Raw genomic sequence first — 14,426 nt, 5'->3', positions numbered from 1 at the left:
ACCCATAGGCGTGTGTGTGTGTGTGTGTGTGTGTGTGTGTGTGTGTGTGTGTGTATTCCTTCACCCTTAGACCCAGAGGCTCTCTGACTTATGGGTCTGTTCTGGACAGGGAGTCCCAGCCCCTCCGGAACTCGGCTGCTATCCAAGGCTTCTCTGGCAGCTGGGCTGCTTCAGCTTTCAGCTCAGATCTGCTGGGAGGGTCAGCAGGTCCACAGGCCCCCAGAAACAAGCCTGGAAATGCAGCACCCAGCCACGCTGCCCAGTACTATCATTATTATTACTGTTACCATCTAGTAAAGGATTTATATTGAAGTACTTAACAGAGAGCACACCATGTACTTATCTATCAGGTAAGTCTTGAAAAGGTGATATAAAGTGGTAGCTTAGTGCTCAGGCTTGAGATTCAGATAAATCTGAATAAAAATGCCAGCTTCTGAACTTAATAGTTCTGGAACTGCAGTTAACCTCTGACTTTGTTTTCTCATCTGTAAAATGGGGCTAATAACATTTATGCCTATAGGGCTCCCATGAGGATGACATGAAATGACATATGAAGGATTTAGTCAAGAGCCTGCCACTGTGGTTGGAGGAATGTGTAACACCTTTCCCAGCTACAGGTGTCAGAGCTGAAAGCGTCCCAGAATCTGACTCCCAGCACTCTGAGCAAAGTATCTGACCAGGTTACCTGTTGCAGAGCCCAAAAAACACAGTTTGTGGGCAAAATAGCACTTTGAAGCTTTTCCTTCATCCACTGACAGCCCCTCCACTCTAAGAACCCAAGCTTGTCCATCTCTGCACGTTGCCCCCGTGCAAAAGAGCCCACAGGCCTACGCTCACACAAACATGTACTCTGGGGCCCATATCACTCCCTCCTTGTCCAGGCAACCTGTGATTGTGTGTAATAGGACATGTCCAGGATGAGACACTTGCATGTTGTCTGGTAGGCCTGGCCTTGGAAATACAGCATCGGGTTGCCATGGTGACTGGTCGATATGCAAATTTCTACCCAGTAGGCGTTCTTGTGACTGGGTGGTGCCAGCCCCATCTTAGCTGAGTGACAGTGAACATGATGAGCGGGAGAGGGCTGCACCTAGCTGGAGGCCCCTCAGAATCCACCTTCCTACTTTCCAATGAGAGGGAGGCAGGACTGCTGTCTGGTGACTAGCCACGCCCTCAACAGCATCACCATTCACAAAGGCCACGCTGATCAACCTTAGTTAGCTGTGACTTTTTTCTCAAAGGGAAGACGAGTCAGAAGCCCCAGGAGCTGCTGCGACTACCACTTGATTCTCAAAAAGGTGAAACTCTTAAAGGACTTTGGGAGCCCTGGTTAGTTTTTCAGATGGCCTTTGTCTTCGGTACAGCAAGCAGAATAGCCAGGAATGCCCCAGCCTCCAGTCCTCCTTCTGCTACCTAATTTGCTATGTGACCTTCAGAAAGTGTCCTAGCACCACTGGACCCCAACTACCTCACTTAATGTAACAGCTTTATCCAAAAGTGAGGCCTAGACCAGCCCTATGAACCACAGTCCTCTTGAGTGCCCCCTAGTGTTGAAAACAAACCGAGCTGTTCATTTTCAGGGAAGCTCTCTGGAGCTGCCTGGAGGATCCCTGGGAACACAGAACGAATTTTCAGTGAGAGTTGCCCTGAGGACCTTTAGAGTTTATCAACTTCATTGTATCTGCTCAGTATGGCTGACAAGCCCTAGGAGGACCTGAGATAGGGGTAGACCTGGTTGTGCTTCTGGTGACTTTCTCCTTCCACAAGTGGTAAGGCCACAAAGAAACCAAAAATTCAATTGAACAGGAGGGCCTGTTCCTCAGGCTACTTTCAGTGAGAGCCATCTGTGTCCCTGGCTCACAGCTGCCCTCTTCTCCTGCCCTCTTCCAAAAGTAGAACCCTCTGGTGTCTCCATCAGAAGTGAAGAGATAGAGTAATCCACAGGACTTCCTGCCGGCTTCCTCCTGTCCTCTCCTTCCTCTGCAGGAGATAAGCACAGCAGAACACAATTTCCAGCTCTTCCTCTCACCTCCCTACTACCACCACCACCACCCCTGGATCTAGTTGAAGTTAATTGTACATATGAAGAGGCTACAGATTGGGCAAATCTGGCTGGCAACGCCTAAGCCTCAAGCATTCCTGGCCTGTTCACATTTTTCTCTGACTCTAGACAGGCACTTTTGACAAATGAGGAAGCAGGGACTAGGATATGTCCATATCCACACATCATATCAGGGATTAAACTGAGTCAAGGCTTGCAGATAGGTGCTGTTAGAATGATAGGTGATTTTTTTTTTTTTTAAATACTTGCAATTTCTAGGCTCCTGCCTGCCCCAGAAGTGGTAATTCTATTCATTTGAAACATTCGGAAGCACAGCCTGGTCTACAAACCTCTCAGAGATCCTATGGGGCCTGATCCCCACTTAACAGATGAAGAGACTGAGACCAAGATCGATTGGGTGTTGCCTAGGGACAGAGTGGGACAGTGGCAGAGCTCACAGTGGCTTTGGTGACCTGGATCTCTACCTCTCAGGGCCCTGAGAGCACACCTTTATAACATGGTTCCACTTCAGAGTATGACTGTCCACCACCTGAGGAACACAGGTGTTCTACAAGTGTCTCTTGTCCCAAGTGGCAGTTTGATTTTCCACATAGTGAAATCAGGCTCAGCCCTGTGGTGGCTTGGTCTCTGTAGGCTACTAGGAAATTGGGAATGTCAAATGAAGGTGCCTGCCTCCTCTCCCTGTCTCCTCCCTGTACCCCATGCCCTCATTCTGAACAGAGAAAATCCTGGTAAGAAAAGAGGCCCCAACATGGATGCTGGGGCATGGGACAGGCCCCTTTCAGTGAGCTGGGCCCTGGGCCAGTTGTTTCCAGGTGGGGCTTGAGAGTGCTGAAGGCCCTGGCACTGGAGTTGGAGGGGAAGATTGGGGGCTTCTAGGGTCCTCACCCAACTGCCCTTTCCTCCCTGAGAACATTTGCCAACTGACTCTTGCACCTCTGCCTCCCCACCAGGTACTAACTCCCACAGCTCATCTCTAAAGAACCTGCCCTGCCTGCTGAGTCTAACATTTCCTCTCCACCCCACTCAGGGGCTCTTGGGGACTGGGTCCCAGGGAAGGAGTTCAGGGGGCCTGGTGGGGACACCACTAACCTGCTTTCACCTCACAGGCTGGCTGCCAGTGTCTGAAGAGTCCTGACCAACATGTCTTTCTCTCTCCCTTCCTTCCCTTTGTCCCTCCCCCATGTCTCCCTCTCTCTCTCCTTCCACCCCTCCCCTCTCTGACCTTCCTCTGTTCTGCACTACCAGAGCACCTTGGATTTGAATTAAAGGGTACGACAGACACCTCTATGTATCACTCAGAGCCATCCTCAAAGCCTCTCTCCATAGCCCGACACCATGTGTGATAATGTCTTCTTTCCTTTCCAAAACAATGCAAAAGAAATGATTCCAGAACTCTCTCCTGGCCCCATCAAGATGCCCTATCCTTAACTCATGAAGGCATTCATGTGCCTCCATCTCAGAAGGGAAGGGACCCCTTCTGAGCTGTGTGCAGCCCAATGGGTTGGCCAGACAAGAGCCAGGAATGTTGCTAACACTAGAACCCATGTCTGGATGCCTCATAATCCTGGTGTGGAGAGTTGTGTAGAGAGGCATCCCTTTCAATTTGACTTCTACCCTCTTTCCTTTCACCATTCTCATTTCCATTGCTTTCATTCGGCACCAGGCTGGTGGCTGATGACCTCCTTGTCTGTCTGCCCTCTGCTTGTGTCTACCCAGCTTTGCCATCTGCTTGAGGCTGTCACTCACTCCATGATCAGTCCTCACAAAGGGACTCATATATATCTGTGGGCAAGATGGGCAAGGGCAGGGCTAAGCAGGGCTGGCCTTGGGTGCCTACTCTCCCACCCCCACCCTTCGATCCAACTCAGAACTTTACCTCCTTCTTCTGCTGCCCTCTAGCCCCTGGAAGATTCCTTGGGCTGGAAAAGACATTATGGGCTCAGTATTTCCAACTTTCTAGCTTTGTGTTGGGCAACTCCACCCTGGCTTCAAGTGTGTAGACATATTGCAGCAGGAGAATACAGGGGCTTCAAGGATCTGAGGCTTCTTTGAGGAGACATGCTGAGGAGCCTGCAGTGATGAAAAGGCTATTCTGTGGCAGGTTTGAGGAGACCCTAGTTCCTCCACCAACTAGTTAGCCCTATCAACTGTTCTCAGTAAAATATCTAGAGAACAAAAGCTACAAGTCATATATAAGAGTGTGTCTTTCTGCTGACTGGTAGGGTGGGTAGAAGAGTCTGTATGGTGTTCGTGATTGGGCCAGGCCATAGGTCTATGTGTGTATGCTGTGTGTAGCTCTCTGAAGTGGGGAGTGGAAGTGTACCTGTCTTATTAGGTCTCTCAGTGCAGGAGGGGAGGGTGCAGAGGAACATGGTAAAGCATCTTTGTGCCATTGGAACTGCGAGTGTGTGGAGGTGAGTCTGTGTACATGTAGGTGTGTGTCTGCGTCTGTAAGGATGGTCTGAATAGTCATCCACTCATCAACTCAACAAATAACTACTGAGCACCAGAAATCCCCAGACCCAGGCAGGCTACCGCTTATAGAGGCCCTGACATAAAGGAGCTCATGGAGTCTTTCTGCATAAGACAGGTAGCAAACCCAGAAGAAAAGTGTCAGGTGTGGCTAAGAGCTATACAGAAATAAGACAGGTTAGTAGAGCAATACCTGGCCAGGGTGGATAGCTACTTTAGCCAAGTGTTCAGGGAAGGCTTTTCTGATGAGGTGGTGTTGGGGCTGTGCTCTAATGAAAACTAGCCACCCCAAACAACTGGGGAAAGAATATTTGTGACAAGGACATAGCACATGGTTGGATTGAGCTTGCCTTGTTCGATGGCTGGCAAGCAGCAGTGAGTCTAGCACAGCAGGGAGAGGAGTACAAGCTCTGGGGTCAAGGGAAGTGGGGCCATGTCATCTGAAGCCTCAAAGATTGGATATGTCTTTGAGTTTGACTCTAGTTGCAATGGGAAGTCATTCATGAGTTTTTAAGCCAAGAAGTAAAATGATCTGCTTTATGGTGGTGAGTAGATTTGACTTTGAGGTAGACATTAGACTATGGTGTGGGAGGAAGGGCAGTGTGGCAGGCAGAGAGACCAGTTAGAAGTAATTTGCAGTCACCATCTTGGATTGGCATCATCTTAGATTAGTTGGAAGAGATCGAAATGGTAAGAAGTGGCCAGAGTCAGTATCTATTGGGAAGGTGGAACTGGAAGGACTTGCTGGTGGGTGGAGTATTATAAGGGTGTTGTAGTTAAGTGCCGTCCAGTCGGTTCCAACACATGGCGACCCTGAACAGGATTTCCGAGGCTGTAAATCTTTACGGGAGCAGAAAGCCTCATCTTTCTCCCACAGAACAGCTGGTAGTTTCGAACTGCTGACCTTGCGGTTCACAGCCCGATTCGAAACCACTATGCTACCAGAGCTCCTTATAAGGGTAGGTGGGAAGAAAGGAAGTAATGGAGAATGATTGCCGCCTGAGTAATAGGCAAGGCCATGCTCTCATCAATGAAATGGGAAGTGTAAGGGAGCAGATTTGGAGACAGACCGGGAAATCAGTGTTTGGCCACAACCCTTGACTGCATGAATCAGAAACTCAGGGAGAAGGAAGTCGGGGCAGGAGATATGAGAAGGCTTTAAAATCGTTCATGGAAACAGTCCATTGTCTTTTCATTCCATTTTTTCAGGGACTTTTGAAACCTCTTCATATATATTTGAGAGCACATACATGAAGGAGTCCTGGTGTGGCACTGTGAATTAACGCACTGGACTGCAAGGTGGGTTTGAACCACAAAATCAGTGGTTCAAGCTTACCAGCTGCTCGTCAGAAACCCTATATATACAGGGATGCTATGAGTCAGAACCAACTCAATGGCACTTAACAACAACAGGAAAGCACATAGATGTTATCAAACATCTGAATCTGGAGGAGACTCCCAAAGGAGTGAGGGCAGATTGAGTTGCCAAAGAGCCCCAAGTCCTACAATTTCCACACAGGTAGGACAAGAGGAGTTAAAGCACTTAGCTGCTATCCAAAAGGTTGGAGATCAGAGTCCACCCAGAAGGTGCCTAAAAAAAAAAGGCTTGATGATTTCCCCCCCAAAAAAATGCATCCATTGAAACCCCTATGGAGCACAGTTCTACTCTGACACACATAGGGTAGCCATGAATCCACAGTTGGTTAGAAGAGGAGGAAACGGTCAACAAAGATCAGAAAGTTGAAGGAATCATACATCCAGAATCCCCGGGGGTGGGGAAGGGGGTGGGTGGGACGAGGTCAGAATCAGGGAGTCAGCTGAGGAAAGGGCTCTGACCACTGCACTTGACATCATGGCCCAAACCAGAGCAGTCTCAGGAATGATGGAGACGGATACCTGGAGAGGACTGAGGAGTGAACGGGGAAAGTGAAGCTGGTGACCTGTGTTTATTTTAAGTCACCATGTGATTGTGTCAGTGAGCATGACGGTGTGTGTATGTGTGCCTGACACTGACTGCAGTTCTGTGTGTGCGTGTGCCGGTGCATACACTCTTCCGGACATGTACATCGTGTTTCTTTGTGGAGGGCTCTGTATAGCATAGGGATGTGTGTGTGGAGGCTTTGTACATTCATGTATACCTTTGCCCCAGGAGGTGCTACAAACCTTTTCTCAGGGTAGGAACATTTCTCTGGGCTCTGCCAAGGGATTGTGGTCCAGCCTCCACTTATCCCGGAGCTGGGGGATAAGGGGGCGGTGGATAGCCTGTACAGGAGGGAGAGTAGAGTCCCTGGGCTGTAGATCTTGACTGTGGCTGGTGCTGTCACCTTTTTCCTTACTCTTTCCCAGCTTTCTCTGTTCCAGTGGGTAGGGGTTGCCCAGCCAAGTAGTATAGGGTAGAGATAAACTAACCTTTTCAAAGTACTTTGAAGCCCAGCCTAGCTCAGCTCCCAGCTGTACCCAGGGCTGCTGTGGGTCCCTGCCCCTTCCCCACAGGTCTGGTCTGCTCTGTCTCCATTCCTGGTCCTTGCAGCTTCTATGCCTGATGTCCTGCCACCAGCCCAGAACAAACCTCTCTCACCTTCTGGGGAAGTTGAACCAAGTGTCTGAGTTGCCCAGGTTTTATATGTTAACTGCTGTTAGGAACAACTCCCGCCCTGTCACCAAAGTGGTTTCTAGACACCAGGCCATAGTGGAGTAGGGCAGGGTCTCTGGGCTGCTCCCACCCACCCCCACTCACCCTATGGCCTTGGAGACTTCTCCATCCTATCCTTTTCCATCCCCCTACATTGTCCACTCATGTTCTCTGGGAAGGGGAATCAAGGGTAGTTGTGTGTGACCAGATCCTTGGGTGGGTGAGAGTCGGGGGAGGTGTGGGGAGCAGAAAACAATCCAGGAGCGAGCATCGTGGTGTGGGGGACTGGTGGAGGTAGATGGATGGAGAGGAGCTGTCAGGCTTGGTGGGGTGGTGGGTAGGGGAGTCTCTGCATCACTGTCCCTATGAGGTCTACCTCCTGCCTACCCCTCACATCCCCTCTGCCTCTGCAGAAGCTGAGGAGCTGTACCAGAAGCGGGTCCTCACTATCACCGGCATTTGTGTGGCTCTGCTGGTCGTGGGCATCGTCTGCGTGGTAGCTTACTGCAAGACCAAGTGAGTGGCAAGAATGCAGGTCAAGTCAGGGGAGGGCCTTCAAGAACAGACTCTCCTCAGCCCTCCACACCTGAATGTGGGGCCAAAGGGCTAAGCCAAGAAGCAGTAGCAGAGGTGGGAGTGGGGAGAACAAAGAATGGTGAGGCTACAGGCTTTGGAGGAAGACAGATCTGGGTTCAAATCCAGCTCTGCCATTTCTGAGCAAATTGATAAAGGCTCAGTGTTCTCATCTGTAAAATGGGAATGATCCCAGTATGTCCTTCAGAGGACCTGAACAAGAGTGTGCAGCAGACCCAATAATCTCCCTACCGGGGTAGCGGAGAAGGAGGGTACAGAGAGGAGGGCTACATCCTTAGGAAAAGAAAGAGACTTCAAGACAAAGCTTGGACCCACTCTGGGATCAGTCTAGACAAGAGCATGTAGAAGGTAGGACTGGGCCACTCTAGACTGAGGAAAGATGGAGCCAGAACCTCAGGGCAAAGCAAATAAATAGACAAGAAAGGGTTGCTGGGCCATTCACTAGAATAGTGCAAGCTAAGAAACACACACAGACCAGTCAGCTATGTTCCCTTAATATAACTACCCAGACTAGTTGGAGTGAAAGGGTGGTCAGGGGAAAAAGGGGTTGTAAGTAAAAAGACAGCTGTGCCCTGGTGGTATCATTGGGCCTCAGGTGTCAAGCAAGGTAGTCAGCGTTTCTCCTGCAAGGGTGGGGAGCCAACAAAGATTGTAGAGTGGTGTAGTACAGGAAAATGATAGGTTTATCACATCCCTTCACATCTGGGGAGCAAGGATCTGAGCACAGCTGCCTCTGGGGAAACTAGGCCTCTGAGTCTGAACTCCGGCTTTCCCTGTCTGTGAAATCTAGGGCCCCTCCTTCCAGAACCAGAAAGGCCAAAAGGGGGTCAACAAAGGGAGTTGGGGTTAGAGAACCCAGAGAAGTGAAAAAATTAGGGGAAAAGCATGTCTTCCATTCCTCTGACCTCCACTGCTTTACTGATTTCTTCACCATTCATTCATTCAATGCCTGCTAGGCACCAGACACTGTACCAGGCATCTCAGTTGGCCCACTAATGTGGTCAGTGCCCCGAGTGAAAGGTCCTGTGTCATGGAGCACATTCAGGGATACCTAACCTTGGCTAGGAAGCAAGAAGGGTTTTCTTGAGGAAGCAGAATTTAGACTGTGTCCTGAGAGATGAGCAGAGGTTAGCAGATGAAGAGGAGGAAGGGTGTTCCAGGAAGATGGATTAGTGTGTGCAAACGCTCAGCAGCCAGACAGTAGGGCTCCATGGGATCAGAAACAACCTTCCAAGGATGCAGCAAGCTGGAGTGGAAGGACAGTGATAGGGCTGGAAAGAAAAACAAGATGCTGAGGACCAATGAAAAGCTTTTAATACCCTTGAACCATTTACAAAATTGTTGTAACACAAATTTATTGATCACTTACTATGTACAAATGCAAAGCAGCTCCACAAGTCATGACTGCCTGACCATAACACCCTCGTAATTTTCTCCATAGCACTTTAGTGAGAGTATCTTGTTCGTTTATTTGTTTACATGCTATCGTCTGTAACAGACACTGTTTTGGACACAGAGTATAGCGCAGAGAACAAGACAGCCAAGGGTCCCTGCACTCATGGGGCTTGCAGGCCAGTAGAGGAGACATAGTCAAAGCCAGCACTGTGCTAGGATATCTCTGTAGGATAAGCACTGGACTGTTAACCACAGGTCAGCGGTTCAAGCCCACCAGCTGCTCCGTAGGAAAAAGGCTTTCTGCTCCCCTAAAGTTTACAGTCTCTGATGTCCTGTTCATGGTTGCTGTAAGTCAGAACTGACTCAATGGCAATTAACAACAGCAGCAATTCTTGGCAGTCTTGAGTATCTCATTTTACATGTGAAGAAAGAAAAGCAGGGAGACCTTAAGTAACTTGCCGAGGGTTACACACCTAGAAAGTAGCGATGCTCTGCTTTCTCAGCAAAGCCAAAACTCAGTACCACTATGTTTGGGCCCTGCTGATTACAGGGTAGGGCTGATGGTGAGGGGGGCAAATGGTGATGGTCCTAGCAAAGGGCAGCTTACTCCTGGGTACAGTAGTAGCAATAAATGGCCACAGCAGTCCAGGGCAGAAGTCAGGGAGGCTAGGGACATTCAGACATTGTGTTGGAGGCTGGAGTGGGTTGCCAGGCTAACCCACCCTCCCCTACACAGAAAACAACGGAAGCAGATGCACAACCATCTCCGGCAGAACATGTGCCCAGCCCACCAGAACCGGAGCTTGGCCAACGGGCCCAGCCATCCACGACTGGACCCTGAAGAGATCCAGATGGCAGATGTGAGTAGCATTCCCAGACCCCCTCTGAGCCCTCATTGGACAGCCAGGCTTTTTGTGCCCCCTGCAAAAGTGGGTCAGGGCAGATGCCCACCTGCTCATGATCAGCCCTGCTTACCAGACACTACCTCTGCAGGGTAACTGGCCTTGCTTTGCCCACTTCCTCAAGGAAAAGTTTAATCTGCTGGGGCCATCACTGTCCCAACATCAAGTCACTTCTCATCCAGTGGACCCCTCCCAACCTTGTAGTCAGGGTCCCCCTTTCCCCATCCCTACCAGGAGATGCCCATGACTAACTCCCACCACCTTTCTGTTTCAGTATATCTCCAAGAATGTACCAGCCACAGATCATGTCATCCGGAGAGAAACTGAGACCACCTTCTCTGGGAGCCACTCCTGTTCTCCTTCTCACCACTGCTCTACCGCCACACCCACCTCCAGCCACAGGTGGGCACACACCAAGACCCCCACCATTTATGTTAATGGCTGTGTGCACACTCATACACACATGCCTGAGTACACACACACACACCCCAGCCAGCCAGGCTCTGTACCGAGATCCCCTAAATGGCCACAAGAAGGAAGGAGATGGGGCTTCAAACCAAACTCCACCAGTGAACGTTTCTCCAGACCTTCAGGGAGCCTTTCCTAAACTAGCCCAGGGGAATACCTGCATCACTAGCTCCCACCTTTCCATTTAGTTTTGGTTTGAACTCCCTTTATCTGGCATAAAGTGCCTCCTCATTCAAACATCCAGAGTATTTGATACTCGCTCCTGAGTCTACCCATGAGAATCATAGTCTACTTTAGCCTATCTCCAGAGTTGGGGGAGCCAGCCCACACAACCACAAAAGCAAGAAACAACTTGGCTAGCCCCATTCTCCCTGGGCAGTCTGTGGAATAGACAAGCCCACATATTGTCACGAGGGCAGGGCTCCCTGAGATAAGTGACTACAAACCATGGGGGTAGACATAGCCCAAAAAAGGGGCCCTGAGGTTGGAAAGGAAGAAGTCTCTGCATATTACAGTCCATCCCTCCATGGGACCCTAGCCCTTCTCCCAATATCAGGGTTAGGCATTTGTGATAACCACAAATCAGGCCCAGAGTGAAGAAGGGCAATGAACTAAGGGAGCCCGCAATGGAATGAGGAACCACGGAAGGGGTGGCCATGGGACCAGTCCTGCTGGGCTGCCCTGCTCCTTCCTAACCCCTTGCCTTGTCCCCACCTGGCTTCCCTAGACATGAGAGCCACACGTGGAGCTTGGAGCGTTCTGAGAGCCTAACTTCTGACTCCCAGTCGGGCATCATGTTGTCATCAGTGGGCACCAGCAAGTGCAACAGTCCAGCATGTGTGGAGGCCCGGGCGCGACGGGCAGCAGCCTACAGCCTAGAGGAGCAGCGCAGGGCAGCCATGCCACACTATCATGACTCCATAGACTCCCTACGGGATTCTCCACACAGCGAGAGGTCAGTCCTTACCCCATCACCAGTGCCCTTTCTTGGCCAGAGAGCTGGCACTGCTGACCCAGAACAAACACTTAGGGCACCTCAGCAATATTCCAGAAAGCCCCATCATATTTTTAAGTTAGACAGGTTAAATGTTAAGAGAGGTTAAATGATCTGCTCAGGGCCAGACTGGGTTACTGCTGGGCCAGTGTACGTGGTATAGAGTGATCATATAATTTAATTGTTCTACTGGAACACTTTAGAGTAGAAGAGAATGTTATTAATAATTGGACTAAAACAAAAGGACATATGGCCACCCTATCCTGGTGTCACCTAGAGGCCTCGTGTCTCAGCAGGAACAGAAAGATACGAAGATTATGCATCTGGGCAGCTGGGGGTGGCAAGGGAACTGATCACTTCAGGATGGCATAAACTAAGAATGCTTGCAGGTCCAACAGCATCAGCAAGACCCTAAGGTGCTGGCCAGGTTCCTGAGCAATGGATGCAGTGAGAACCGGGAAATGCCTCTTCTTCCCTGACTGTTAGCCAGAGGGGAGAACAATCACAGGGGACCTGCTCTCACCCTTACTCAGCCCTAGAATGACCCTCGGCAAGTAGAGTCTAAGAGTTGATGGGAGGAAAGTAGAGGAAGGTGGCAATACCAGGAACTCGGCCACAGAAGAAGGGGAGAAGCAGATGTTCTCAACTCGGCCTATGCCATGCCAGGCCCTGTACTGGGCAGGCCTGCTGGGGGATCCAGAGATGAGCCACTGGTTCCTGCTCATGAGGAACTCCCAGCCACAAACCTTAGCTAGTAGCTCACAGCTATCTATAGAAAAGTGCTTAGCACAGGATGTCACTTAGGAGCCTCGTCCAAGGGAGAGAAATCCAGTCTGAAGGTAGGCCCTGGTATGCAGCCAGGTTTTCCAAGACCAGCTCTGCCACCTCCTTGGACAGGTTAATCACCTCTGTACCTTTGTTTCCTCAGCTGTAGAACAGGGATAACTATCATGCATGACTGTCGCGAAGGTCACTTGAGAGAATGTATGTAAAATTAGCTTAGTACCTGGCATGGAGTTGGTGCTCACTAGGTGCATCTGTTGTTACCAGTAATAACCACAGCATTAAGACTCTCTAAAAATAAAAAAGACTTTCTATTTGGTAGGTGGGAGAGTAAGAGATAGAGAGATGAAAAGCATTCCAGGCAAGAACAGCTTTAAGGTGCTCATGAACTTGGCTGATGAGGTGATGCACCGGGAGCAGGGTAGGTGGTGGGAGTAGAGCTTGGCCAGATAGATGGACCAGGGTCTGGAGCTGTTGTGGGAATGTTTTCCTGAAGCCCAGTCATGACTTAAAAAGTTGCTCTGGGAACTACATAGAAAAGGGATTGAAGGAGAGAACCTGGAGTGGGACAATGACCAGAGTGAGGCAACAAGGTCCAGAATGAAGTAGAGTACCGGGGAAGATGGAGGGCATGGGGAGAACTTGATGGGTATTTGAATGTGCATGTGGGAGAGGAAAGAGCATAGGTGATTCAGAGAAAGTAATGGGGACTCTGGGCTCGTTCCAGAGAGCAGTAAGGTACCAGCTATGCAGTTTGGAAGATCATTCATGGAGGTGTGTGGTCTCTACCCTTAAGTGGACAGTGCTTGGGGAAGATGATGATGGTCTGGGGACAGAGGTTGGGGACATGGAAAAAGAAAAAAGACAGGTGTCCTGGTCCCAGCCTGCAAGCTCTTAACAAGAGCAAACGTGTGGAGGAACTGGGGATCTTTAGCCACAGGCAGATTCACCTCAGTGGGGTCTTGGTGACTGTCAGCCCTGGGCTGAGGACCTTCCCTAAGGCAGATTATGGCTTCAATATAAGAAGGAATCTTTCTCCCAGTTAAACTATCATGCTGTGGAATGAAGTGTCCCTGCAGGAACAGCAATGAGTCCAGGTCAGGTCAATGGGTTGGGACTACTAACTTCTAGAATTAGGCAGTATGAGGCCTGATTCCTACCTGACCTCGGTTCACATTCCACTTCTACCACTTCCTTACTATGTGATCCTTGAATAAGTCACTTAAATGTTCTGAGTCTTGATTCCCTTATATAATATGGAAGCAATGTAAGGATCTTCAGAATTACTGTATTTCATGAGGTTGTTAAGTGCCATCAAGTGGGTACCAACCCATAGCGACCCTGTATAGGGTTTCCCAGGAGCTGCTGGAGAGCATGAACCACCGACCTAGCAGTTCAAACCTTCTTTGCAGTCCAGCGCATTAACTCACAGCACCACACTAGGACTCCATTTCATGAGATTGTGCATATAAATTGCTCCAATCTAAGCATTGGTACCTATAACCATCCAACGGTCAGGTACTGAGCTAAAACATCCCACTGATAACATGTATGCAATCTTCACAACAACACTATGGAATGAGTACTTTGGTACAGTTAATAGATAAGGAAATTGAGGCTTGACGAGATTAAGGAAATGTATTAGCGCCATCATTCTTGCAGGTGGGATTCAGGGCAAGAACATTGCTTCAAGTTTTCTCCTCTCCCCTCAGGTACGTGTCGGCCCTGACCACACCTGCGCGCCTCTCTCCCGTGGATTTCCACTACTCGCTGGCTACGCAGGTGCCGACTTTCGAGATCACATCTCCCAACTCGGCGCATGCCGTGTCGCTGCCTCCTGCCGCGCCCATCAGCTACCGCCTGGCGGAGCAGCAGCCGCTACTGCGGCACCCGGCACCCCCAGGCCCCGGCTCCGGCCCCGGGCCCGGCGTGGACATGCAGCGCAGCTATGACAGCTACTATTACCCCGCAGCTGGGCCGGGGCCGCGGCGCGGGGCATGCGCGCTCGGCGGCAGCCTGGGCAGCCTGCCCGCCAGCCCGTTTCGTATCCCAGAGGACGACGAGTATGAGACTACGCAGGAGTGCGCGCCTCCGCCACCGCCGCGGCCGCGCGCTCGCGGC

At 50.3% G+C, this 14,426-nt stretch overlaps 1 protein-coding gene across 1 annotated transcript in view; it reads left to right on the top strand.

Moving 5' to 3' along the window:
* Nucleotides 1–14,426, top strand: part of NRG2 (neuregulin 2) — a 311,783-nt gene that overhangs the window by 295,381 nt on the left and 1,976 nt on the right. The window contains exons 6-11 of the mRNA XM_006866225.1: nt 3,311–3,334; nt 7,583–7,685; nt 9,895–10,018; nt 10,335–10,462; nt 11,256–11,483; nt 14,018–14,424. Of these exons, the coding sequence (XP_006866287.1) occupies nt 3,311–3,334; nt 7,583–7,685; nt 9,895–10,018; nt 10,335–10,462; nt 11,256–11,483; nt 14,018–14,424 (1,014 nt within the window). The remainder of the gene's footprint in view (nt 1–3,310; nt 3,335–7,582; nt 7,686–9,894; nt 10,019–10,334; nt 10,463–11,255; nt 11,484–14,017; nt 14,425–14,426) is intronic.

This window comes from Chrysochloris asiatica, unplaced genomic scaffold, assembly GCF_000296735.1.
Source record: "Chrysochloris asiatica unplaced genomic scaffold, ChrAsi1.0 scaffold00087, whole genome shotgun sequence".
In the NCBI taxonomy this organism is placed as follows: domain Eukaryota; kingdom Metazoa; phylum Chordata; class Mammalia; order Afrosoricida; family Chrysochloridae; genus Chrysochloris; species Chrysochloris asiatica.
Note: the sequence above shows the minus strand (reverse complement) of the source record. Positions and strands in the feature narration are given on the sequence as shown.